This window comes from Columba livia, chromosome 1 (genome assembly GCF_036013475.1).
Source record: "Columba livia isolate bColLiv1 breed racing homer chromosome 1, bColLiv1.pat.W.v2, whole genome shotgun sequence".
Lineage (NCBI taxonomy): Eukaryota > Metazoa > Chordata > Aves > Columbiformes > Columbidae > Columba > Columba livia.
Window position 1 is genome coordinate 129245118 of NC_088602.1, and position 27208 is coordinate 129272325.

A 27208-nucleotide genomic window follows, 5' to 3' on the forward strand; every position below is an offset into this window, starting at 1 on the left:
AATTGCCACCTGGAAGCAGACATCGAACCACAGGAACTGGAATTGCTGGCATCTATGCCCATGGATGCTTGTATTCAGCCGGTTTGTGAAAAGTGTCAGAACAGTATACAAGAACATGAATGGACAAAACTACAAAATGTTAATGCTACCCTTGGTGACTACAGAAATGAAACTCGACGGTGTAATGCTTCACAGAAGAATGCAAGGGATGTCATTGACAGCGACCCTAAAACCTCCTGTATGTTGTATTCTTGATCTGTGAAGATAGAGCCTGACCAGGAATTCCTTCTAACGCTGTTGGAGGACTGTGTATTTTGGGACTATTAACTCTCTTAACTCCCAATGTATCTATGATAATAGATCACAAAAGAGCAAGACGAGAAAAACACTTTTATGGATTTACAGAATAAGTCGAGATCCATCCACGAGGAGATTAAACAACTTACGGACCATTCACAGAAGATCAGAGAGGATGTGGGCCTCTTTGGCTTAGAGGGCCTCATTCCTCTTCCTGTTCTCCAGTGGCTAAGTCTTACCAAGACTGATGCAAAATCACAGCCCATAACCTGCTGCTAGGTTATCGCATTGTCATTTCAGAAAGTGCTCTGCATTCAGAGAAACATCTGCAGAAGTGAAAAGCCCCTTATAATGCCTTCTCCCAGCTTCCTGAATGAGCCACACGTGCCTTGGCTGCCTTCTCTCAGAAGGAAGTCACATATTTGGCTCTCACAGATCAGAATTCCTGCTAGAAGTGAACTGGAAGAAAGAAGTAAGTTATGGAAGAAAATATTATTTTTCCACTCACGTCTTATAGCAGTGAGCAGCTGAAAGGACCCACTGGCTGCTGATGAGGGAACCTCCACAGAAGTGATCATCTTTCATATGACAACAGGCAAAGAGAGCCGGTATCCCTTAGCCTTAGCCAATTGGCACAAATTAAAATACGTAAAATGGAATTCCATCTGACCATAAGAAAACGCATTTTTAGCATTGTTTTACTGGGAACAGAGAGGTTGTGCCATCTCCATCCTCGATGATATTCCAAACCCAACTGGACACGTTCCTGGATAACGTAACCCTGGTTGAGCAGGAAGGGCTAGCCTCTAGGATCTCAAAAGGTCCCTTCTGGATGGACCTAATCCATTCACTGGACAAGCTTAGGGAGCAGCTCAAGAGAGAAGGACCCAGGGCTATGTGGGGCAACACATTACCTCCAGTTAGCAAGGTGCTCTGTGGTGATAATTCACCATACCTTTGGCTCTGCTAGCCAGAATGGAGCTGTCAGGTCCAGGAGGGGGATCATTCCACCACCCTGTTCCACACTGGGGAGGCCACAGCTGTGGACTGGAACCACCTTGTGTCCCCAGGACAAGGCAGATGTCTCTCAGAGGTCTTGGAGATGGTGAGCCACCGGAACACAGGGCAGGTGAGGAGAGGTTGAGGGTTCTGGGTTTGTCTGGCCAGGAGATGAGAAGGCAGGGAAACACTAGTTGCAGCCTCTCATTCCCCAGAGGGAGCTGAGGATGGGTTAGAGACCGACTCTCCTTGGGGGTGCCCAGGAAATGACTGAAAGGTGATGGCCACAAGCTGGGATGGGGAAACTCTGCTGAGGCAGAGGGATAAATCCTTTTCCAGAGTAGTGAGGCATCTCTGTCACTTTTGTATTGGTGCCCAAGGCACTGTTATAATTTTTGGACATGGACTGCCTCTACCACTTGGTTACTTTGTTGCCATGCCAGGTTGGTGCAAGGTTTGCATGGCTTTGTGAACTCAAATGCATCGCATTTGATCCCACTGGACTTCTTCCTGAGAAAAATAAAGTACAGGACACTTTCTCCTGTTGACCCTTAGGCTCCAACCACGGCTCACAGCTCTGTAATCCTCTCACTCCTGCTGTGCAGAGCTGTGTGATAAAAGCAGTGTGTGCACACGTCAGCAGAGAGAGTGAGAAAAACAATGTCCTCACATCTAGGGTGCTCTGCAGATGTCTGCCTCTCTTATTAGACAGTACAAAGGAGGGAACAACTTTGTCAGTGACCTCTTCATGGCACTGTCCACCACAGGCATTAGTGATGTCCCAGCCATGTGAGGATATTCCAGAAATTTGAAAATGAAGAATCTGGAAAGTGGAATTTCTTCTTTAGCCACTAGAGATCTTGACACATCCGGGGGATAGTGACAGAGGACTGGGACTGTTTCCAGACTACCCTTCTCAACGTCCCTGTCTGTCATATTTCAGAATCTGCTCTGTCTGATGATAGAAGTATTTCTCCCCCGCCTTTTCATTTTCTCTTTTTGTTGCATCCTCTTCTTCATCCTCCAACATTTTCTTCTCCTTTCCCCTAAGATACCAGGCAGAGACATCAACCAATGTCCACTCGCAGTGGTAAGGGAGGGCAAACCTGTGACTTTCAAGTGCTCCCAGATAAGAACTCTTTCTCCTGGTGAAAACAGACTGAAGGGAAAGATGCCAAGCTACAGTTCAGGGCTTTTTCTGGAAAAAGGCAGATGCCGAGAAGGAATTTAGCTGCTGCTTCCAGTGATATAGGGAACCAACTAACTAACACTTAAAGACACTTAAAGAGCCAACCTTTAACCCACATAGCAACTGCCTAGCTTAGAGCATTGTGTAACTTATTGTATGAGAAACAGGAGTTCGGTGATGACTTCACAGGCCTTGCAAAGATAAAAAACCTAGCTGCATCCTTGGGTGAACAAGATAATGAAAATCTTGGGCACAGGACAGGAGATAAGCCAGTTCTAAGCAGTTCATCAGTTTGAGCCCCAGGCAATGCAGCACACCAGGCCAGAGGTAAAAGTGTACAGCGAAGAGTACTGTGGGCCTTCATCCAGGAGACCCTAGCCCACGACCACCAGGTGGCACTGCACAGGCGCAACCAGGAGGGGCCGGGGAGGGGGACAGACTATGGAAACGATTTCCTGGAACATATTGTAATAAGAACCGACTTCTCGGGGTCAGGTTATGAATATGTATAGGTCTTCCTAGAATTTTCATTAATACGTAATTCTTTACAGCATTTAACCAAGTTTGCGGCTGCTGGATATTTGCACACATCTTGGGTGGAATTATCCCCCATGTGCCCAGCACTGAATAAACATACCTTCTTTATAACCTCACAGGTTGTAAAGTAATTTCCACGCCTCACCGGAACAATGGGACACAAACCCATGATCTGATCCTGTTTGTATATGGTGCCTATCTCAATGAGTCAGGCACCTGTCACTCTCCTAAGAGCTATCTCAGTGACAAAACATCTGAGAGAGTCAGGCACAAACCTCTCTGTCCGCAAACAGCTCTTGTTCCTTCATGCCTTGCTCTCCTCTCCTCTCCTCTCCTCTCCTCTCCTCTCCTCTCCTCTCCTCTCCTCTCCTCTCCTCTCCTCTCCTCTCCTCTCCTCTCCTCTCCTCTCCTCTCCTCTCCTCTCCTCTCCTCTCCTCTCCTCTCCTCTCCTCTCCTCTCCTCTCCTCTCCTCTTGTGTCAGATTTCTTTCAAAATTCTCCCCATTCCTCATTTCACCTATTCTCTGCTTTTTCTATCCTTTCTTTTACTCAAATTCTCTTTTTTCCTTTTCCTTTTCCTTTTCCTTTTCCTTTTCCTTTTCCTTTTCATTTTCCTTTTTTCCTTTTCCTTTCTTTTCTTTTCTTTTCTTTTCTTTTCTTTTCTTTTCTTTTCTTTTCTTTTCTTTTCTTTTCTTTTCTTTTCTTTTCTTTTCTTTTCTTTTCTTTTCTTTTCTTTTTATTTTTATTTTTATTTATTTATTTATTTATTTTTTTTAATTTTAACACAGCTCCACAGCCCATTGGCAACTTTGGCAGCAATTTCATGGACTTTTGAGTTCTTGTGTGAGCTGGGGTTAGGAGAACTTCATGCCAGGTACAGGCAGCAGCTCCAGTGGCACTGGCACATGAAGACAGCAAGCTCTAGCAAGAGATTGTTTCATTCGCCAAGTAGAGCTTTCACCTGATAAACAGAAAAGATGTTTTGCTCCAGAGATGGCTCCCTGTAACTGACTGAAAGACTCCTGAAGATGAATCTGCAAAATCTTCCAAGATGGTGCTAGTTGAGAGGCACTATAAATAGTAAATATTTTCCCCAGCATGATATTCTCTGCCTCTTTTCTCCATATCATAGCCCATGGAAGTACCCAGATAAACGCTGCACAGAGAAGAGGTGCCTGAAAGTCTTTATTTTTTTTTTTTTAATCATTTTTGTCTCTCCAGTCCCAAAACAGAAGAAAATGATGAGAAAAACCAGGATGCATAGAACAAGAGAGTCTCAGTTTGCAGCCACAGTTGCTTCGATCCAGGAGACATAATTGCAAACCTTAGTGTAAACCCCAGGATAGCCTCTCTGTGCACATCCAGTACCCCAAGAAACAATGCCCTGGAGCTGCCCGTTGCAGACTACTGGACCTCCGGAATCCCCCTGTGGAGATAAAAGGTACGGTTATTCAGCAAATGGTATCAGCATGAGTGATGAGCCAGAGATCCCAGAAATCATGGACATTCGAGGAGCTCCATTGGGCTTTTTCCACACAGAAGTTCTAGAAAGGTCATTTCTGATTACGGCTCTACCCCTGGTACTATTGTGCCTTACTTTAGCTCCAAGGGCACCACAGCTAAGGATGAGTAAGCTGCCTGATTTTGATGGATGCAGTCTTTGGCAGATGCTTAGGATATGTGTGCCTTAAACATTATTCTGCCAAATATGTCCTTGGAGCTAGGCACATGTAAAGGCAGAGCAATTGTGAAGTGTGTTCATTTTCCAGACTGCCTGGATCTTGGCATACTGGCCATTTCATTTTTGGTGAGTCCAAAACTAAGGTTTGCGACCCAGGCTCTAAAGTCACTGTGATTACTACTGCCTCTCTAGTGCGGCACTCCCCGATGTTCAACAGCCTGAGGTGCAGGAGGCGGCATAGTCTGCCTGTGGAGATTTAGGGCAGACTATTGTCTCAAAAAAGGGACAATCACTAATTGAGTGGGGAAAAAATCCAGCCTCACTCAATAAGCAACTTGCACGCTAAGTGTCTGCTGTTGTTCAGAAAATCACAACATTCAGACATGCCAGTGCAGTGAGGATAACATATTCCCCTAATATGATGGCCTCTTCTACTAGCAAAAGGCAGGACAGAAACACATGGGAAAGGAGAGGCTGGAGTTTCACCTGGCAGGAGTCTTTTCCTCCCTCCAGGAATCCTACACATATCATGTTTTTGGTAATTTCCCCGGGGTAGGCTTGGCTGCACTGGCTTGAGGTGAGTACAGGAGCATCCAAGCACTGCAAGTCATCTGGATACAGACCTATGAGAAAACAGAGAAAACAGAGAGAGGCGGTTGATGACATCTCTGAGCCCATTTCAGAGCCCAGAGAAGGTCTTTCTTAGCAGAAAAGTAACCACTGAACATCCTATTTTAGCACTTGTCATTTTTCCTCTGAACAGTAACTGCAGCATGGATTTATTTTGTTTAGATGGAACAGATTCTATTTGTGGGTCCACCATTTTACACTGCAGCCACATTTATTTTTCTGATACCCGGAAAATCATCAGCTGGCAAGTGTGGGGCTAAAAGCTGTTCTTGTAGCATGTATGTTGGAGGGAACCTGAGCCTCAGGAAAACCATCCGCTCCTCTGGTACAGGTTTAGTTGTCACCAGTCACTGTCCACAACTCTGACCATTGGTGTAGGAGGAGAAGGGAGCTCTCTTGTAGGCATTTGAGATCGACAGTCACGGATTTTGATCTTGTTCTCAGAGAACTGACAACTCTATGGACATCTGTTAAATTGCTAATGCTTGGCACTGCACAGCTGGTGGCACCAGGCCACAAAATTGATGGCAGTGTGAACATCCTGGTGACTGAAGTGATTCCATGTCTGTAACACAGAACAACAGGAAGTACCTTATAAAGGCTTGCCTTTAAAGCACTTCAATGGTTACCATCCTACAGACACTGATCACTCAAAAAGGCCTATCCCACAGCACTTCTCTGTGCTTTACCCTATACTACTTGGACTTAATGGTGACATCTTAGAGCATATCCCAGGCCCTCATGATGCTGTACGTTCCCACAGAGTACTCACTGCCATAGCTGAGCAGGTTGCCCCAGCCGGAGATCAGGCATGTGGTGCCTGCGGCCACACAGCTGGTTGGCAGAGGAACTGTTTGGACAGCTCGGTTGAGCCGGGCTGGTTCGGCAAGCTTGATGAGCATAATGTCGTTGTCCAGTGTTTTGGAGCTGTAATTAGGGTGGCGGATGATTTTAGCTGCATTAATCAACTGCTGTGTCGATTCTGTGAGTGCCAGGTTCTGTTTCCCAAGCTGCACTTGGATGCGGCTGGAAAAGAGCAGGAATGGCATACACTTTACCGCTTCTGACAGGCAACGAGAAACCTCCCTGTCACCATACGCACTCACTTCAACCTCACTATTGGCGTAGCTGTTTTAATTCAGGTCATCCTTCTTGTCCTGCAATAAGTCCTGGTGGTCAACACTGAAATCTTACCCACTCCCAGTAGAGGTGGTGAATTTCTGCAGGTCTATTTTGTTGAGCTGGGACAAGTTAAATATATAACAGTACTTTGTACAAATATTCTGGAAAAAGGCAAAATGCTATCACCCTCGCCTCATTCCTCTTCCTGTTCTCCAGTGGCTAAGTCTTACCAAGACTGATGCAATTATAAGAAATCACAGCCCATAACCTGCTGCTAGGTTATCGCATTGTCATTTCAGAAAGTGCTCTGCATTCAGAGAAACATCTGCAGAAGTGAAAAACCCCTTATAATGCCTTCTCCCAGCTTCCTGAATGAGCCACACGTGCCTTGGTTGCCTTCTCTCAGAAGGGAGTCACATATTTGGCTCTCACAGATCAGAATTCCTGCTAGAAGTGAACTGGAAGAAAGAAGTAAGTTATGGAAGAAAGTATTCTTTTTCCACTCACGTCTTGTAGCAGTGAGCAGCTGAAAGGACCCACTGGCTGCTGATGAGGGAACCTCCACAGAAGTGATAACCAGAATTCAGGGACACCTGATAGGGGACAGAGTTCGCTGCACAGGTGTAGCCTCCCACGATCTTGTCATCATCATCGTCAGTGTTGACGGGAAAGGCAACTGAGAGATAAGGAGTGATGTATGTCAACATCTGGCATAAGGAATCTTGTGTGCCTGTGACTGCCTGAGGCATCTCACCTGCAGGCTCTACTTCTGTAAAAACTCATGGGAGCAGTGGTGGGCAAGTGCAATGGACATTCATTTGCTGCTCCCTAAAATAAGGTGATAAGGCTTAGGTTGGCATCTCACGTATCTGCATCTAAAGCACTGGCTGCTAGTCCCAGAGTGAACATAAGGACATAGAAGAGGTGGTCTTGTTGGAACAGGTCAAAGATATGTCTGTCCCACCATCCTGTTTGCAGAAGTGGTCAATGGTGGACAGAGTGTAAGTACAAAAACAAGTTTGCAGTGATATTTCCTTGGACCACTTGCCCATAGTCCAAAAATTCACAGCAGCTTTAGGACTTCCTGAGCCAGAGGAATTACCTTTGTAGTTCATAGTCCTCAAGAGAGAGACAGTCTTTTTCTGAAGCTATAGACATGTTTCACTACTCCTGGGTCAAGAACTCCTATGAAGGCATTCATTCCACATTTTGTGACAGAAGCAAGTATGAACAGACAGCAGCCGAAAGAAGTTACAGTGCTATGCCTTAAAACTTTTGCAAACTGAAAATAGACTTCACTTTCCCACAACAGACTGGCTTGCAAATATGCTCAGAAAATGAGTTTCCTTATAAATTACAAGGACAGAAGTAAAGAATGTACTCACCAGCCACACCAACAAAGGCAACAAACAGTATGTACTTCATGATCTTGACACAGCCTCAGACCCAGACTGGTGGACTGGAAGTGTGAGCTGCTAGAAATACATTTTTAGAAGTGGCCTTATCTCTAGCCCAAGGTTTTCTCCAGACAAGAAGTACAGAGTGGAAAATTTAAAGATGCAAATGTGGGCGCTATAGGCACTGGTAGAAATAAAAATAACATATCCGTTAATCATAAACTTTTCCTAAGATAGAGAGGTATTTTGAATTATTTCAGAGGGCAGCCTTCAATTTAAAAATACATTTTGGCTTTGGAAGGTGTGTAGTTGTTTCCTTGTCTTGTTCTTACACGCAGCACCTGTTGAGAGCAACAAAAAAAAACAAGAACAAAGACACAAAAAAAAAAAAAAAAAACCAACCCCACACAAAAATATCTCTCAATGATGAGTTTGTTAAGTCTGTTTTAACAAATTCATTTTCTTGAGTTAATACACTTGTTTGTAGGAAAAATGTGCTCAGATTCAAAGCCCAAAACAAGTACTATAGCTCCTTGGAGGAGTCCCTGACCAGGGCTCGCAAATAATTGGTCAAGAAATGGAGTAGTAAGTTTATTTAGATTAGGTGAGAGAAAGTAGAATTAGAAATTAGAATCGATGATACACTGAAATTCTTCTGTGGCAAAAATGAGAATTTAATTTTCTTGACTCCTGGAGGACTGGTACACACAGAGGTACTGTCCAGATAGAAATTTACCTTCATGCTTAAGGACAAGTCCAAGGCCAGGACTTCTAGCTGGCTCTCTGATAAAGAGATGGCACAACCTTTCTGTTCCCAGTAAAACAGTGCTAAAAATACGTTTTCTTATGGTCAGATGGAATTCCATTTTACGTATTTTAATTTGTGCCAATTGCCTCTTGTTCTGTCAGTAGGCACCACAGAAAAGAGTCTGACTCCCCCATCTTTATTCTTACTTCCCTTTAGGTGTTTATACACATTGAAAAGATCACACCCGAGCCTTGTCTTCTCCAGGCTAAGGGATACCGGCTCTCTTTGCCTGTTGTCATATGAAAGATGATCCAGTCCTTTAATCAACTTTGTGGTCCTGTGTGAGACCCACTCCAGTAAGTCCATCTCTTTCTTGTAGTGGGGAGCCCAGAACTTGGACTCGGCGCTCCAGACACGGCTTCAGAAGTGCTGAGCAGAGAGGGTGGATCACCTCCCTTGACCTGCTTGACAACACACTTGCTAATGCAGCCCAGGACATCATTGGTCTTTTGTTTTTTTTTTTCTGCAAGGGTGTATCGCTGGCTCACGGTCAGCTCGTTGTCCACCAGGACCCCCAGATGCTTCTCGGCAAAGCTGTTTTCCAGCCAGTCAGCCTGCACTGTGTACTGGTGCCTGGGTTATTCCTCCCCAGATGCAGGACCCTGCCTTTCCCCTCATGGAACACTGAGAGACCCCTCTCAGCCCAGTTCCCCAGCCTGGTTGAGGTCTCTCTGCATGCTGGCAAAACCATCTGGTGTATCAGCCACGCCCCTCAGTTCTGTATCATCTGTGAACTTGCTGAAGGCGTATTCCTTCAATGCTATAGGCCATTAGTGAAGATGTTGGACAGTACTGAACCCAGTATCAACCCCTGGTGTAAACCACCACAGACTGACTTCCAGCTGGACCATCTGCCACCGCTCGCGAGCCTCTGGCACTGGATGTGAAGCCAGTTTTTAATCCACTGCACTGTCACTTATGTAACCAATAATTTGCCTGCTTCTCTATGAGGATGTGAGATGGATGCACTTGACCCCTGTCCGCTGAACCAAATCAGTCACAGTTTGCTACACGCACTGAAGGAAGTAAGGGTCTGAGCTGTAGCCAGCCCAAGAACACCTTTTAGGAAACACACAAGGAAGCAGAACGGCACACTGAACAACAATAAGTTGTGAGTGCAGATGAGTCTCGTGCATACCTTTCTCACTGTATGCAATTTGACTACTAGCCAACCACTTTATTCCATACCCGTGGCAGCCTGGGTGAGCCTACTTTGAGCTCTCTTTGCCAAACAGAGGTGTCTGTATGGCGATGATCTTCTACTTCTCACAGATCACTGGATGAGCCCAGTTTAAGTTTTATATTAGTCATTTAGCCTAAGTAAATGTGTTTTAAATAGAGTTAATCACTTAGAATTATAAGGTCACATAATTTTTAATATAGTGTCTGCTTAGTTCCTTAGTTAGCTGAACTTGGTGAAATCTTAAACTCTATGTCGTAAGGCTCCTCTCATGTTCACCAACCTTGTATCTACCTAATTGAAAACAAAACAGCTACGAACCATCAATACCACCCACAAGATAATGCCTGTTTTGCACTCTGCTGAGCAAAACAGGATTCTTTCAGACAAAATAACACCTTCAAGGCCAGCATGAATCAGCTATGGACCATCAACAATGTCTGCAGCTAAACAAAACAACGGCCTGTCTCAATGCAGTCAAAGAATCCAATGAAAGCAAGAGGACCCCAGACTCAAATATTACTATTGGACTGAATCATCGTGTGAGGGGTGGGAAATGGTCTGTAAGGGTATAATTTCCCAGGGACTTCTATGCTTAGCTCAGCACCTCTGTGAAGGCACAAATGCTCGAGCTGACACTGCTGCTGTACTATTCTAGTAAATAGTTTATTTCTACGAACTTTGATGCCTGAAGGATTACTTCAAGAGACCTAGGATCCAGACTTCGGAGCAACCTGGAGGGGGCTGACATGCAGAATGGTGAAATTTTGACATCCTAGCCAAATGACAAAAATAATCGGGTGTGCACATGTAATCCTTTGGCCATGGACACATATAATCCCTTACCTGTTTTTCCTTTACCCTCTGTCGCGGAGGTACCCCAAAAGTCAATTTAGACAGGCGATAAGCTCCAAAGAGACTTTATTTCTAACCAGAACACTTTATCAGAGAACCAAATAGAAATGGGGTTTGTCTAAAATTATTCAGCACTCCAACAACATTACAAAACAGAGGTTCATATACCGTTTAGGAGTTCAACCACGACACAGCCAACGCAAACTCAGCAGATCAAATCCCACAACTCTGGAGGGATGATTCACATTCAGTTGCGGAGGGGAGCTGCCCTGGAGCCAACTTGGTCTGCAGCAAAGCAGCAGATCTCAGCACAAGGAGGATTTTCCCAAAGCAGGGGAACGCCGAGGCAAGTGCCAGGAACCGCCAGCTCTCGTGATGGTTACTGACAAGGCCTGGGCATTGCCAGGGCAACGGTGACCACGCCTATAAAAAACAGCCTAGGGAGTGCTAGCAACTGGAGTGTGGCAAACAGAGCGGGACATAGCAGCTCGTATGGCAGTTTGCATGGAAAGGCGTGCAGGAAGGGAACAGGAGCTCAGCCAGGGATTAATTGTATCCACCTGGCAGAAAGCCATGTCTTCCGTAAAGCTGGCCTCCAACACAAGTGATGCAACTGTCCAGACCAAGATCTGGTGGGAAGACGCTGCCACCCAGGCATCAGGTTACAGGGTGTGCACTGCTCCTACGCCGATACTGGATGGCATCAGTGGACACAGCTGTGGGCAATGTGCCCACGTAGAGGGACTCCTCCGCTTAGTGACAAAGCTCCAGGAAGAGGTGAGTAGGTTGAGGAATATCAGGGAGAGTGAAAGAGCACTGGGAGTTGCACCCTACCTTCCCTGGGGCAGGCCCAGTGGGTAGACAGGGTGCATTGTACAGAGGACTCACTACTCTCTGCATGGTGGAACTTAGTGACTCAAGCGATAGGGGGCATTGGCAGCATGTTACTGCCCGACACAGGAGGAGGAGGGTCCCTGCTGTGACTACTCCACCTTCCCAGATTCCCTTGCACAACAGTCATGAGGCTCTGCAAGTGCAACCGAACAACAATATGGAGGAAGATGGTTCAACTAAGTTGAAGGTGCCGCAGAGGACAAGTCGATCTGCACCCTCGATCAAAACAGCTGCTATAAAGGAAAAAAGATGGGTCGTTATCATAGGAAGGGAACAGAAGGCTCGGTATGCAGACCGGACCCACTTCTTAGAGAAGTCTGGTGCCTCCCTGGGGCCAGGGTTAAAGACATGAAGAGAAAACTTCCTGTCCTGGAAAGACCCTCAGATTATTTTCCACTACTAATTTTTCAGGTGGGCAGCAATGAGACTGCAATAGGAAATCCGAAGGCAATCATTCGGGACTTCAGGGCCTTGGGAGGACTGGTTAAGGGATCAAGAGCACAAGTAGTGTTCTCTGCTCCCCTAGTTGCAGGGTATGATGAGAGATGATATAGGAAGACCCAAGCAGTTAAATGCCTGACTGTGGAACTGATGTCCCCAGCAGAATTTTGTTTTTTTGATCATGGGTCAGTTTGCGTGACACCTGTCCTGCTAGCAACAAATGGGAGGCACCTGTCTCGAAGCGGGGAAAGGATCCTCAGACAGGAGCTAGCAGGGCTCATTGAAAGAGCTTCAAACTAGGTTTGAAGGGGCAATGGAGAAAACCAGGCAGAGCAGAGACAAACCCAGGGGTGGTATGCAAATGGGGTGAGGCCAATTTTATGAGGTACAACAATGCCAAGTGCCGGGCCCTGCACTTGCGTCACAACAACGCCATGCAACGCTACAGGCTTGGGGAAGAGTGGCTGGAAGGCTGCCTAGTGGAAAAGCATCTGGGGGTGTCAGTTGACAGCCATCTGAATATGAGACAGCAGTGTGCTCAGGTCTTCCTTCTTCACCTTCTTAAAGATAGGAATGAAAACTTCTCTCTCCCAGTACTCAAGTAGCTTTCCTTTCCCCATGACTGCTCAATGACAATCAAGAGTGGCTTCTCAATGACACCAGCAAGCTCCCTCAGCTGTCATGGATGCAACCCATCAGGCTCCAGACCTGGAGAACTATGGGCCAGTCACCCTTACCTCAGTCCCTGGCAAGGTGATGGAGTCTATCCTCCTGGAAGGCATTTTCAAACACATGAGGCACTAGAAGGTGTTTTGGAGTAGTCAGCAAATAGTTATGAAGGAGAAATCACACTTAACCAACCTCTTTGCCTCCTACAATGATGTGATCAGCTTAGTGGGCAAAGGGAGAGCAGAGGATCTCATTTACCTCTACTTTTATAGAGCCATTGATGCCGTCTCCCGTAACATCCTGTTGAGGATGAGCGATTTAGACTCCTGCTTGCTGCAGAGCAGTGTTTAGATCACTTAAAGAAAAGTGTGGCTTAACAGAGTTGGATGGCACAGCTCACTCTATTACTTACTGCAAGGAGGAAATAAGCCAAGCAGAAGTGGGCGAGAGTTGTTTTAGAGTGATAAACATATGGGGACAGGAAATGTAAAAGGGAAGAGGGAGGCCCTCCCGTTGAGTCACGAGGTTCAGAATAGACTCCCTTGCTTTCTAAACTCCTTCTTAGAGAGAAGCCTAGGTGTGGCTGGATCGAAACTTAGTCCCAGACTTGGTCAATGCTACATGTCTAAGGGGCATAGAGGGTGTCAGAGAGGCACCCCAAAAGTCAATTTAGACAGCTGATAAGCTCATTATTCTAGACACAGAAAATGGCCAATGCAGTTGAGAACGTCAGCAGAATTCTAATTTGCTGGGGGGAAGCCGGGGGTGAGCAAGGGAAGAAGAAAGCCTTGGTACTGAAGAAATCGGGGAGAACATGAAGGTTCTGTAGAGTTGGAGGCTGATGTTTAAAGCAGAATGTAAGAACGAACATGGAAGATATTCACTGAAACCACTAGAATAGCAGTCTCCAAACATTACTGATCAGTAAAATATTTGAAGTGTGTGTATATTTAAGAATTGATAACTATATAAATATAACACTGAAGTTCTAATGTTTTCTTCCCACAACCCGGTGTACGCTCTTGCACACTTTGGAGACCACTGCACTGGTACACTGTTAAAGCAGGAGCCTGTTGATTACAGATGCCAAAGAGCAAAAGATGCAAAACCCATCCTCAGACACTCTCCTGGCCTCCCGCAACAGGGGATTTATCATTCTTATGTCAGATGGGGCGTGTTTCAACAAGCTCTTCCCAGGCAGGATGGACTTGGGGAGAGAAAATCAACAGTCCCTCCACTGCACAGCTCTGTGAGATGTACAAGGACTAGCGTGAGAAATTCGTTCACTTCATGCTCCTGGAAAACCTTCTCTCTGCCAGCCCATGCTCACGCCAGGTTTCCGTTTCCCAGGATCTTGCATCAGCCTGGACAAATGTATTTACTTTATCTCAGTCCAGTAGCCACAGAATCATAGAATCATTTTGGTTGGAAGAGACCCTCAGAATCATCAAGTCCAACAGTTAACCTATCTCTGGCCTTCCCTGGTGCAACCTGAGGCCGTTTCCTCTCATCCTATCACTTGTTACGTGGGAGAAGAGACCAACACCCTCCATGCTACAACATCCTTTCAGGTAGTTGTAGAGAGAGATAAGGTCACCCCTCAGCCTCCTTTTCTCCAGGCTAAACAGCCCCATTTCCCATAGCTGCTCCGCGTAAGACTTGTTCTCCAGACCCTTCACCAGCTTGATTGCCCTTCTCTGAACTCTCTCCTCATTGCCTTTCCTGTAGTGAGGGGCCCAAAACTGAACACAGTATTCTAGGTGCAGCCTCACTAGAGCTGAGTAGAGGGGGAAGATCACTTTCCTACTCCTGCCGGCCACACTATTCTTGATGCACGTAAGGATGCTGTTGGCCTTTTTGGCCACCTGGGCACAGTGCTGTCTCATATTCAGCTGTCTGTCAACTGACACACCCAGATCCTTTGCCACTAGGCAGCCTTCCAGCCACTCTTCCCCAAGCCTGTAGCGTTGCATGGCGTTGTTGTGACGCAAGTGCAGGGCCTGGCACTTGGCCTTGTTGTACCTCATAAAATTGGCCTCACCCCATTTGCATACCACCCCTGGGTTTGTCTCTGCTCTGCCTGGTTTTCTCCCATTGCCCCTTCAAACCTAGTTTGAAGCTCTTTCAATGAGCCCTGCTAGCTCCTGTCTGAGGATCCTTTCCCCGCTTCGAGACAGGTGCCTCCCATTTGTTGCTAGCAGGACAGGTGTCACGCAAACTGACCCATGATCAAAAAAACAAAATTCTGCTGGGGACATCAGTTCCACAGTCAGGCATTTAACTGCTTGGGTCTTCCTATATCATCTCTCATCATACCCTGCAACTAGGGGAGCAGAGAACACTACTTGTGCTCTTGATCCCTTAACCAGTCCTCCCAAGGCCCTGAAGTCCCGAATGATTGCCTTCGGATTTCCTATTGCAGTCTCATTGCTGCCCACCTGAAAAATTAGTAGTGGAAAATAATCTGAGGGTCTTTCCAGGACAGGAAGTTTTCTCTTCATGTCTTTAACCCTGGCCCCAGGGAGGCACCAGACTTCTCTAAGAAGTGGGTCCGGTCTGCATACCGAGCCTTCTGTTCCCTTCCTATGACAACGACCCATCTTTTTTTTCTTTATAGCAGCTGTTTTGATTGAGGGTGCAGATCGACTTGTCCTCTGTGGCACCTTCAACTTAGTTGAACCATCTTCCTCCATATTGTTGTTCGGTTGCACTTGCAGAGCCTCATGACTGTTGTGCAAGGGAATCTGGGAAGGTGGAGTAGTCACAGCAGGGACCCTCCTCCTTCGGTGTCGGGCAGGAACATGCTGCCATTGCCCCCTATCGCTTGAGTCACTAAGTTCCACCATGCGGAGAGTAGTGAGTCCTCTGTACAATGCACCCTGTCTACCCACTGGGCCTGCCCCAGGGAAGGTAGGGTGCAACTCCCAGTGCTCTTTCACTCTCCCTGATATTCCTCAACCTACTCACCTCTTCCTGGAGCTTTGTCACTAAGCAGAGAAGTCCCTCTACGTGGGCACTTCGCCCACAGCTGTGTTCACTGATGCCATCCAGTATCGGCATAGGAGCAGGGCACACCCTGTAACCTGACGCCTGGGTGGCAGCGTCTGCCCACCAGATCTTGGTCTGGACAGTTGCATCACTTGTGTTGGAGGCCAGCTTTACGGAAGACATGGCTTTCTGCCAGGTGGATACAATTACTCCCTGGCTGAGCTTCTGCGCCCTTCCTGCACGCCCTTCCTTGCAAACTGCCACACGAGCTGCTATGTCCCGCTCTGTTTGCCACACTCCAGTTGCTAGCACTCCCTAGGCTGTTTTTTATAGGCGTGGTCACCGTTGCCCTGGCAATGCCCAGGCTTTGTCAGTAACTATCAGGAAAGCTGGCGGTTCCTGGCCCTTGCCTTGGCGTTCCCCTGCTTTGGGAAAATCCTCCTTGTGCTGAGATCTGCTGCTTTGCTGCAGACCAAGTTGGCTCCAGGGCAGCTCCCCTCCGCAACTGAATGTGAATCATCCCTCCAGAGTTGTGGGATTTGATCTGCTGAGTTTGCGTTGGCTGTGTCGTGGTTGAACTCCTAAACGGTATATGAACCTCTGCTTTGTAATGTTGTTGGAGTGCTGAATAATTTTAGACAAACCCCATTTCTAGTTGGTCCTCTGATAAAGAGTTTTGGTTAGAAATAAAGTCTCTTTGGAGCTTATCGCCTGTCTAAATTGACTTTTGGGGTACCTCCGCGACAGAGGGTAAAGGAAAAACAGGTAAGGGATTATATGTGTCCATGGCCAAAGGATTACATGTGCACACCCGATTATTTTTGTCATTTGGCTAGGATGTCAAAATTTCACCATTCTGCATGTCAGCCCCCTCCAGGTTGCTCCGAAGTCCGGATCCTAGGTCTCTTGAAGTAATCCTTCAGGCATCAAAGTTCGTAGAAATAAACAATTTACTAGAATAGTACAGCAGCAGTGTCAGCTCGAGCATTTGTGCCTTCACAGAGGTGCTGAGCTGAGCATAGAAGTCCCTGGGAAATTATACCCTTACAGACCATTTCCCACCCCTCACACGGTGATTCAGTCCAATAGTAATATTTGAGTCTGGGGTCCTCTTGCTTTCATTGGATTCTTTGACTGCATTGAGACAGGCCGTTGTTTTGTTTAGCTGCAGACATTGTTGATGGTCCATAGCTGATTCATGCTGGCCTTGAAGGTGTCATTTTGTCTGAAAGAATCCTGTTTTGCTCAGCAGAGTGCAAAACAGGCATTATCTTGTGGGTGGTGTTGATGGTTTGTAGCTGCTTTGTTTTCAATTAGGTAGATACAAGGTTGGTGAACATGAGAGGAGCCTTACGACATAGAGTTTAAGATTTCACCAAGTTCAGCTAACTAAGGAACTAAGCAGACACTATATTAAAAATGATGTGGCCTTATAATTCTAAGTGATTAACTCTATTTAAAACACATTTACTTAGGCTAAATGACTAATATAAAACTTAAACTGGGCTCATCCAGTGATCTGTGAGAAGTAGAAGATCATCGCCATACAGACACCTTTGTTTGGCAAAGAGAGCTCAAAGTAGGCTCACCCAGGCTGCCACGGGTATGGAATAAAGTGGTTGGCTAGTAGTCAAATTGCATACAGTGAGAAAGGTATGCACGAGACTCATCTGCACTCACAACTTATTGTTGTTCAGTGTGCCGTTCTGCTTCCTTGTGTGTTTCCTAAAAGGAGTTCTTGGGCTGGCTACAGCTCAGACCCTTACTTCCTTCAGTGCGTGTAGCAAACTGTGACTGATTTGGTTCAGCGGACAGGGGTCAAGTGCATCCATCTCACATCCTCATAGAGAAGCAGGCAAATTATTGGTTACATAAGTGACAGTGCAGTGGATTAAAAACTGGCTTCACATCCAGTGCCAGAGGCTCGCGAGCGGTGGCAGGTGGTCCAGCTGGAAGTCAGTCTGTGGTGGTTTACACCAGGGGTTGATACTGGGTTCAGTACTGTCCAACATCTTCACTAATGGCCTATAGGATTGAAGGAATATGCCTTCAGCAAGTTCACAGATGATACAGAACTGAGGGGCGTGGCTGATACACCAGATGGTTTTGCCAGCATGCAGAGAGACCTCAACCAGGCTGGGGAACTGGGCTGAGAGGGGTCTCTCAGTGTTCCATGAGGGGAAAGGCAGGGTCCTGCATCTGGGGAGGAATAACCCAGGCACCAGTACACAGTGCAGGCTGACTGGCTGGAAAACAGCTTTGCCGAGAAGCATCTGGGGGTCCTGGTGGACAACGAGCTGACCGTGAGCCAGCGATACACCCTTGCAGAAAAAAAAAAACAAAAGACCAATGATGTCCTGGGCTGCATTAGCAAGTGTGTTGTCAAGCAGGTCAAGGGAGGTGATCCACCCTCTCTGCTCAGCACTTCTGAAGCCGTGTCTGGAGCGCCGAGTCCAAGCTCTGGGCTCCCCACTACAAGAAAGAGATGGACTTACTGGAGCGGTTCTAACACAGGACCACAAAGTTGATTAAAGGACTGGATCATCTTTCATATGACAACAGGCAAAGAGAGCCGGTATCCCTTAGCCTTAGCCAATTGGCACAAATTAAAATACGTAAAATGGAATTCCATCTGACCATAAGAAAACGCATTTTTAGCATTGTTTTACTGGGAACAGAGAGGTTGTGCCATCTCCATCCTCGATGATATTCCAAACCCAACTGGACACGTTCCTGGATAACGTAACCCTGGTTGAGCAGGAAGGGCTAGCCTCTAGGATCTCAAAAGGTCCCTTCTGGATGGACCTAATCCATTCACTGGACAAGCTTAGGGAGCAGCTCAAGAGAGAAGGACCCAGGGCTATGTGGGGCAACACATTACCTCCAGTTAGCAAGGTGCTCTGTGGTGATAATTCACCATACCTTTGGCTCTGCTAGCCAGAATGGAGCTGTCAGGTCCAGGAGGGGGATCATTCCACCACCCTGTTCCACACTGGGGAGGCCACAGCTGTGGACTGGAACCACCTTGTGTCCCCAGGACAAGGCAGATGTCTCTCAGAGGTCTTGGAGATGGTGAGCCACCGGAACACAGGGCAGGTGAGGAGAGGTTGAGGGTTCTGGGTTTGTCTGGCCAGGAGATGAGAAGGCAGGGAAACACTAGTTGCAGCCTCTCATTCCCCAGAGGGAGCTGAGGATGGGTTAGAGACCGACTCTCCTTGGGGGTGCCCAGGAAATGACTGAAAGGTGATGGCCACAAGCTGGGATGGGGAAATTCTGCTGAGGCAGAGGGATAAATCCTTTTCCAGAGTAGTGAGGCATCTCTGTCACTTTTGTATTGGTGCCCAAGGCACTGTTATAATTTTTGGACATGGACTGCCTCTACCACTTGGTTACTTTGTTGCCATGCCAGGTTGGTGCAAGGTTTGCATGGCTTTGTGAACTCAAATGCATCGCATTTGATCCCACTGGACTTCTTCCTGAGAAAAATAAAGTACAGGACACTTTCTCCTGTTGACCCTTAGGCTCCAACCACGGCTCACAGCTCTGTAATCCTCTCACTCCTGCTGTGCAGAGCTGTGTGATAAAAGCAGTGTGTGCACACGTCAGCAGAGAGAGTGAGAAAAACAATGTCCTCACATCTAGGGTGCTCTGCAGATGTCTGCCTCTCTTATTAGACAGTACAAAGGAGGGAACAACTTTGTCAGTGACCTCTTCATGGCACTGTCCACCACAGGCATTAGTGATGTCCCAGCCATGTGAGGATATTCCAGAAATTTGAAAATGAAGAATCTGGAAAGTGGAATTTCTTCTTTAGCCACTAGAGATCTTGACACATCCGGGGGATAGTGACAGAGGACTGGGACTGTTTCCAGACTACCCTTCTCAACGTCCCTGTCTGTCATATTTCAGAATCTGCTCTGTCTGATGATAGAAGTATTTCTCCCCCGCCTTTTCATTTTCTCTTTTTGTTGCATCCTCTTCTTCATCCTCCAACATTTTCTTCTCCTTTCCCCTAAGATACCAGGCAGAGACATCAACCAATGTCCACCCGCAGTGGTAAGGGAGGGCAAACCTGTGACTTTCAAGTGCTCCCAGATAAGAACTCTTTCTCCTGGTGAAAACAGACTGAAGGGAAAGATGCCAAGCTACAGTTCAGGGCTTTTTCTGGAAAAAGGCAGATGCCGAGAAGGAATTTAGCTGCTGCTTCCAGTGATATAGGGAACCAACTAACTAACACTTAAAGACACTTAAAGAGCCAACCTTTAACCCACATAGCAACTGCCTAGCTTAGAGCATTGTGTAACTTATTGTATGAGAAACAGGAGTTCGGTGATGACTTCACAGGCCTTGCAAAGATAAAAAACCTAGCTGCATCCTTGGGTGAACAAGATAATGAAAATCTTGGGCACAGGACAGGAGATAAGCCAGTTCTAAGCAGTTCATCAGTTTGAGCCCCAGGCAATGCAGCACACCAGGCCAGAGGTAAAAGTGTACAGCGAAGAGTACTGTGGGCCTTCATCCAGGAGACCCTAGCCCACGACCACCAGGTGGCACTGCACAGGCGCAACCAGGAGGGGCCGGGGAGGGGGACAGACTATGGAAACGATTTCCTGGAACATATTGTAATAAGAACCGACTTCTCGGGGTCAGGTTATGAATATGTATAGGTCTTCCTAGAATTTTCATTAATATGTAATACTTTACAGCATTTAACCAAGTTTGCGGCTGCTGGAAATTTGCACACATCTTGGGTGGAATTATCCCCCATGTGCCCAGCACTGAATAAACATACCTTCTTTATAACCTCACAGGTTGTAAAGTAATTTCCACGCCTCACCGGAACAATGGGACACAAACCCATGATCTGATCCTGTTCGTATATGGTGCCTATCTCAATGAGTCAGGCACCTGTCAATCTCCTAAGAGCTATCTCAGTGACAAAACATCTGAGAGAGTCAGGCACAAACCTCTCTGTCCGCAAACAGCACTTGTTCCTTCATGCCTTCCTCTCCTCTCCTCTCCTCTCCTCTCCTCTCCTCTCCTCTCCTCTCCTCTCCTCTCCTCTCCTCTCCTCTCCTCTCCTCTCCTCTCCTCTCCTCTCCTCTCCTCTCCTCTCCTCTCCTCTCCTCTCCTCTCCTCTCCTCTCCTCTCCTCTCCTCTCCTCTCCTCTCCTCTTGTGTCAGATTTCTTTCAAAATTCTCCCCATTCCTCATTTCACCTATTCTCTGCTTTTTCTATCCTTTCTTTTACTCAAATTCTCTTTTTTCCTTTTCCTTTTCCTTTTCCTTTTCCTTTTCCTTTTCCTTTTCCTTTTCCTTTTCCTTTTCCTTTTCCTTTTCCTTTTCCTTTTCCTTTTCCTTTTCCTTTTCCTTTTCCTTTTCCCCTTTTTCTTTCTTTTTCTTTTCTTTTCTTTTCTTTTCTTTTCTTTTCTTTTCTTTTCTTTTCTTTTCTTTTCTTTTCTTTTCTTTTCTTTTCTTTTCTTTTCTTTTCTTTTCTTTCCTTTCCTTTCCTTTCCTTTCCTTTCCTTTCCTTTCCTTTCCTTTCCTTTCCTTTCCTTTCCTTTCCTTTCCTTTCCTTTCCTTTCCTTTCCTTTCCTTTCCTTTCCTTTCCTTTCCTTTCCTTTCCTTTCCTTTCCTTTCCTTTCCTTTCCTTTCCTTTCCTTTCCTTTCCTTTCCTTTCCTTTCCTTTCCTTTCCTTTTCTTTTCTTTTCTTTATTTTTTTTTTTTTTAATTTTAACACAGCTCCACAGCCCATTGGCAACTTTGGCAGCAATTTCATGGACTTTCAGTTCTTGTGTGAGCTGGGGTTAGGAGAACTTCATGCCAGGTACAGGCAGCAGCTCCAGTGGCACTGGCACATGAAGACAGCAAGCTCTAGCAAGAGATGGTTTCATTCGCCAAGTAGAGCTTTCACCTGATAAACAGAAAAGATGTTTTGCTCCAGAGATGGCTCCCTGTAACTGACTGAAAGACTCCTGAAGATGAATCTGCAAAATCTTCCAAGATGGTGCTAGTTGAGAGGCACTATAAATAGTAAATATTTTCCCCAGCATGATATTCTCTGCCTCTTTTCTCTGTATCATAGCCTATGGAAGTACCCAGAGAAACGTTGCACAGAGAAGAGGTGCCTGAAAGTCTTTATTTTTTTTTTTTAATCATTTTTGTCTCTCTAGTCCCAAAACAGAAGAAAATGATGAGAAAAACCAGGATGCATAGAACAAGAGAGTCTCAGTTTGCAGCCACAGTTGCTTCGATCCAGGAGACATAATTGCAAACCTTAGTGTAAACCCCAGGATAGCCTCTCTGCGCACATCCAGTACCCCAAGAAACAATGCCCTGGAGCTGCCCGTTGCAGACTACTGGACCTCCGGAATCCCCCTGTGGAGATAAAAGGTACGGTTATTCAGCAAATGGTATCAGCATGAGTGATGAGCCAGAGATCCCAGAAATCATGGACATTCGAGGAGCTCCATTGGGCTTTTTCCACACAGAAGTTCTAGAAAGGTCATTTCTGATTACGGCTCTACCCCTGATACTGTTGTGCCTTACTTTAGCTCCAAGGGCACCACAGCTAAGGATGAGTAAGCTGCCTGATTTTGATGGATGCAGTCTTTGGCAGATGCTTAGGATATGTGTGCCTTAAACATTATTCTGCCAAATATGTCCTTGGAGCTAGGCACATGTAAAGGCAGAGCAATTGTGAAGTGTGTTCATTTTCCAGACTGCCTGGATCTTGGCATACTGGCCATTTCATTTTTGGTGAGTCCAAAACTAAGGTTTGCGACCCAGGCTCTAAAGTCACTGTGATTACTACTGCCTCTCTAGTGCAGCACTCCCCGATGTTCAACAGCCTGAGGTGCAGGAGGCGGCATAGTCTGCCTGTGGAGATTTAGGGCAGACTATTGTCTCAAAAAAGGGACAATCACTAATTGAGTGGGGAAAAAATCCAGCCTCACTCAATAAGCAACTTGCACGCTAAGTGTCTGCTGTTGTTCAGAAAATCACAACATTCAGACATGCCAGTGCAGTGAGGATAACATATTCCCCTAATATGATGGCCTCTTCTACTAGCAAAAGGCAGGACAGAAACACATGGGAAAGGAGAGGCTGGAGTTTCACCTGGCAGGAGTCTTTTCCTCCCTCCAGGAATCCTACACATATCATGTTGTTGGTAATTTCCCCGGGGTAGGCTTGGCTGCACTGGCTTGAGGTGAGTACAGGAGCATCCAAGCACTGCAAGTCATCTGGATACAGACCTATGAGAAAACAGAGAAAACAGAGAGAGGCGGTTGATGACATCTCTGAGCCCATTTCAGAGCCCAGAGAAGGTCTTTCTTAGCAGAAAAGTAACCACTGAACATCCTATTTTAGCACTTGTCATTTTTCCTCTGAACAGTAACTGCAGCATGGATTTATTTTGTTTAGATGGAACAGATTCTATTTGTGGGTCCACCATTTTACACTGCAGCCACATTTATTTTTCTGATACCCGGAAAATCATCAGCTGGCAAGTGTGGGGCTAAAAGCTGTTCTTGTAGCATGTATGTTGGAGGGAACCTGAGCCTCAGGAAAACCATCCGCTCCTCTGGTACAGGTTTAGTTGTCACCAGTCACTGTCCACAACTCTGACCATTGGTGTAGGAGGAGAAGGGAGCTCTCTTGTAGGCATTTGAGATCGACTGTCACGGATTTTGATCTTGTTCTCAGAGAACTGACAACTCTATGGACATCTGTTAAATTGCTAATGCTTGGCACTGCACAGCTGGTGGCACCAGGCCACAAAATTGATGGCAGTGTGAACATCCTGGTGACTGAAGTGATTCCATGTCTGTAACACAGAACAACAGGAAGTACCTTATAAAGGCTTGCCTTTAAAGCACTTCAATGGTTACCATCCTACAGACACTGATCACTCAAAAAGGCCTGTCCCACAGCACTTCTCTGTGCTTTACCCTATACTACTTGGACTTAATGGTAACATCTTAGAGCATATCCCAGGCCCTCATGATGCTGTACGTTCCCACAGAGTACTCACTGCCATAGCTGAGCAGGTTGCCCCAGCCGGAGATCAGGCATGTGGTGCCTGCGGCCACACAGCTGGTTGGCAGAGGAACTGTTTGGACAGCTCGGTTGAGCCGGGCTGGTTCGGCAAGCTTGATGAGCATAATGTCGTTGTCCAGTGTTTTGGAGCTGTAATTAGGGTGGCGGATGATTTTAGCTGCATTAATCAACTGCTGTGTCGATTCTGTGAGTGCCAGGTTCTGTTTCCCAAGCTGCACTTGGATGCGGCTGGAAAAGAGCAGGAATGGCATACACTTTACCGCTTCTGACAGGCAACGAGAAACCTCCCTGTCACCATACGCACTCACTTCAACCTCACTATTGGCGTAGCTGTTTTAATTCAGGTTATCCTTCTTGTCCTGCAATAAGTCCTGGTGGTCAACACTGAAATCTTACCCACTCCCAGTAGAGGTGGTGAATTTCTGCAGGTCTATTTTGTTGAGCTGGGACAAGTTAAATATATAACAGTACTTTGTACAAATATTCTGGAAAAAGGCAAAATGCTATCACCCTCGCCTCATTCCTCTTCCTGTTCTCCAGTGGCTAAGTCTTACCAAGACTGATGCAATTATAAGAAATCACAGCCCATAACCTGCTGCTAGGTTATCGCATTGTCATTTCAGAAAGTGCTCTGCATTCAGAGAAACATCTGCAGAAGTGAAAAACCCCTTATAATGCCTTCTCCCAGCTTCCTGAATGAGCCACACGTGCCTTGGTTGCCTTCTCTCAGAAGGGAGTCACATATTTGGCTCTCACAGATCAGAATTCCTGCTAGAAGTGAACTGGAAGAAAGAAGTAAGTTATGGAAGAAAGTATTCTTTTTCCACTCACGTCTTGTAGCAGTGAGCAGCTGAAAGGACCCACTGGCTGCTGATGAGGGAACCTCCACAGAAGTGATAACCAGAATTCAGGGACACCTGATAGGGGACAGAGTTCGCTGCACAGGTGTAGCCTCCCACGATCTTGTCATCATCATCGTCAGTGTTGACGGGAAAGGCAACTGAGAGATAAGGAGTGATGTATGTCAACATCTGGCATAAGGAATCTTGTGTGCCTGTGACTGCCTGAGGCATCTCACCTGCAGGCTCTACTTCTGTAAAAACTCATGGGAGCAGTGGTGGGCAAGTGCAATGGACATTCATTTGCTGCTCCCTAAAATAAGGTGATAAGGCTTAGGTTGGCATCTCACGTATCTGCATCTAAAGCACTGGCTGCTAGTCCCAGAGTGAACATAAGGACATAGAAGAGGTGGTCTTGTTGGAACAGGTCAAAGATATGTCTGTCCCACCATCCTGTTTGCAGAAGTGGTCAATGGTGGACAGAGTGTAAGTACAAAAACAAGTTTGCAGTGATATTTCCTTGGACCACTTGCCCATAGTCCAAAAATTCACAGCAGCTTTAGGACTTCCTGAGCCAGAGGAATTACCTTTGTAGTTCATAGTCCTCAAGAGAGAGACAGTCTTTTTCTGAAGCTATAGACATGTTTCACTACTCCTGGGTCAAGAACTCCTATGAAGGCATTCATTCCACATTTTGTGACAGAAGCAAGTATGAACAGACAGCAGCCGAAAGAAGTTACAGTGCTATGCCTTAAAACTTTTGCAAACTGAAAATAGACTTCACTTTCCCACAACAGACTGGCTTGCAAATATGCTCAGAAAATGAGTTTCCTTATAAATTACAAGGACAGAAGTAAAGAATGTACTCACCAGCCACACCAACAAAGGCAACAAACAGTATGTACTTCATGATCTTGACACAGCCTCAGACCCAGACTGGTGGACTGGAAGTGTGAGCTGCTAGAAATACATTTTTAGAAGTGGCCTTATCTCTAGCCCAAGGTTTTCTCCAGACAAGAAGTACAGAGTGGAAAATTTAAAGATGCAAATGTGGGCGCTATAGGCACTGGTAGAAATAAAAATAACATATCCGTTAATCATAAACTTTTCCTAAGATAGAGAGGTATTTTGAATTATTTCAGAGGGCAGCCTTCAATTTAAAAATACATTTTGGCTTTGGAAGGTGTGTAGTTGTTTCCTTGTCTTGTTCTTACACGCAGCACCTGTTGAGAGCAACAAAAAAAACCCAAGAAGAACAAAGAAACAAAAAAAAAAAAAACCAACCCCACACAAAAATATCTCTCAATGATGAGTTTGTTAAGTCTGTTTTAACAAATTCATTTTCTTGAGTTAATACACTTGTTTGTAGGAAAAATGTGCTCAGATTCAAAGCCCAAAACAAGTACTATAGCTCCTTGGAGGAGTCCCTGACCAGGGCTCGCAAATAATTGGTCAAGAAATGGAGTAGAAAGTTTATTTAGATTAGGTGAGAGAAAGTAGAATTAGAAATTAGAATCGATGATACACTGAAATTCTTCTGTGGCAAAAATGAGAATTTAATTTTCTTGACTCCTGGAGGACTGGTACACACAGAGGTACTGTCCAGATAGAAATTTACCTTCATGCTTAAGGACAAGTCCAAGGCCAGGACTTCTAGCTGGCTCTCTGATAAAGAGATGGCACAACCTTTCTGTTCCCAGTAAAACAGTGCTAAAAATACGTTTTCTTATGGTCAGATGGAATTCCATTTTACGTATTTTAATTTGTGCCAATTGCCTCTTGTTCTGTCAGTAGGCGCCACAGAAAAGAGTCTGACTCCCTCATCTTTATTCTTACTTCCCTTTAGGTGTTTATACACATTGAAAAGATCACACCCGAGCCTTGTCTTCTCCAGGCTAAGGGATACCGGCTCTCTTTGCCTGTTGTCATATGAAAGATGATCCAGTCCTTTAATCAACTTTGTGGTCCTGTGTGAGACCCACTCCAGTAAGTCCATCTCTTTCTTGTAGTGGGGAGCCCAGAGCTTGGACTCGGCGCTCCAGACACGGCTTCAGACGTGCTGAGCAGAGAGGGTGGATCACCTCCCTTGACCTGCTTGACGACACACTTGCTAATGCAGCCCAGGACATCATTGGTCTTTTGTTTTTTTTTTTCTGCAAGGGTGTATCGCTGGCTCACGGTCAGCTCGTTGTCCACCAGGACCCCCAGATGCTTCTCGGCAAAGCTGTTTTCCAGCCAGTCAGCCTGCACTGTGTACTGGTGCCTGGGTTATTCCTCCCCAGATGCAGGACCCTGCCTTTCCCCTCATGGAACACTGAGAGACCCCTCTCAGCCCAGTTCCCCAGCCTGGTTGAGGTCTCTCTGCATGCTGGCAAAACCATCTGGTGTATCAGCCACGCCCCTCAGTTCTGTATCATCTGTGAACTTGCTGAAGGCGTATTCCTTCAATGCTATAGGCCATTAATGAAGATGTTGGACAGTACTGAACCCAGTATCAACCCCTGGTGTAAACCACCACAGACTGACTTCCAGCTGGACCATCTGCCACCGCTCGCGAGCCTCTGGCACTGGATGTGAAGCCAGTTTTTAATCCACTGCACTGTCACTTATGTAACCAATAATT

General features: G+C 46.1%; 2 protein-coding genes across 2 annotated transcripts; both read right to left on the minus strand.

Annotated features, from left to right (window-relative positions):
• Positions 1-4188: 4188 nt before the first annotated feature.
• LOC102091780 (trypsin I-P1-like) lies at positions 4189-7997 on the minus strand. The gene is made up of 5 exons (XM_065028948.1): positions 7840-7997; positions 6962-7130; positions 6105-6358; positions 5189-5325; positions 4189-4447 (listed from the first exon to the last, which is right to left on the minus strand). The coding sequence occupies exons 1-5, from the start codon at positions 7877-7879 to the stop codon at positions 4298-4300; spliced, it is 750 nt and encodes a 249-aa protein (XP_064885020.1). The 5' UTR covers positions 7880-7997; the 3' UTR covers positions 4189-4297.
• A 13808-nt stretch (positions 7998-21805) lies between these two features.
• LOC135575359 (trypsin I-P1-like) lies at positions 21806-25613 on the minus strand. Its single transcript, XM_065028939.1, has 5 exons — positions 25456-25613; positions 24578-24746; positions 23721-23974; positions 22805-22941; positions 21806-22063 (listed from the first exon to the last, which is right to left on the minus strand). Exons 1-5 carry the CDS (start codon positions 25493-25495, stop codon positions 21914-21916), a joined length of 750 nt encoding a protein of 249 aa, XP_064885011.1. The 5' UTR covers positions 25496-25613; the 3' UTR covers positions 21806-21913.
• Between the last annotated feature and the right edge of the window lie 1595 nt (positions 25614-27208).

Excerpts from the sequence above, each read along its gene's own strand:
- LOC102091780 (XM_065028948.1), bottom strand. The coding sequence starts at position 7,879 with ATGAAGTACATACTGTTTGTTGCCTTTGTTGGTGTGGCTG. Across the intron at positions 6,359-6,961 it reads GCTGCTCACTGCTACAAGAC|CCGCATCCAAGTGCAGCTTG; the intron begins GTGAGTGGAAAA and ends GCTCTTTTCCAG. Across the intron at positions 4,448-5,188 it reads GAGGAAAAGACTCCTGCCAG|GGGGATTCCGGAGGTCCAGT; the intron begins GTGAAACTCCAG and ends TTATCTCCACAG.
- LOC135575359 (XM_065028939.1), bottom strand. The coding sequence starts at position 25,495 with ATGAAGTACATACTGTTTGTTGCCTTTGTTGGTGTGGCTG. Across the intron at positions 24,747-25,455 it reads TGCCTTTGTTGGTGTGGCTG|TTGCCTTTCCCGTCAACACT; the intron begins GTGAGTACATTC and ends CTTATCTCTCAG. Across the intron at positions 22,064-22,804 it reads GAGGAAAAGACTCCTGCCAG|GGGGATTCCGGAGGTCCAGT; the intron begins GTGAAACTCCAG and ends TTATCTCCACAG.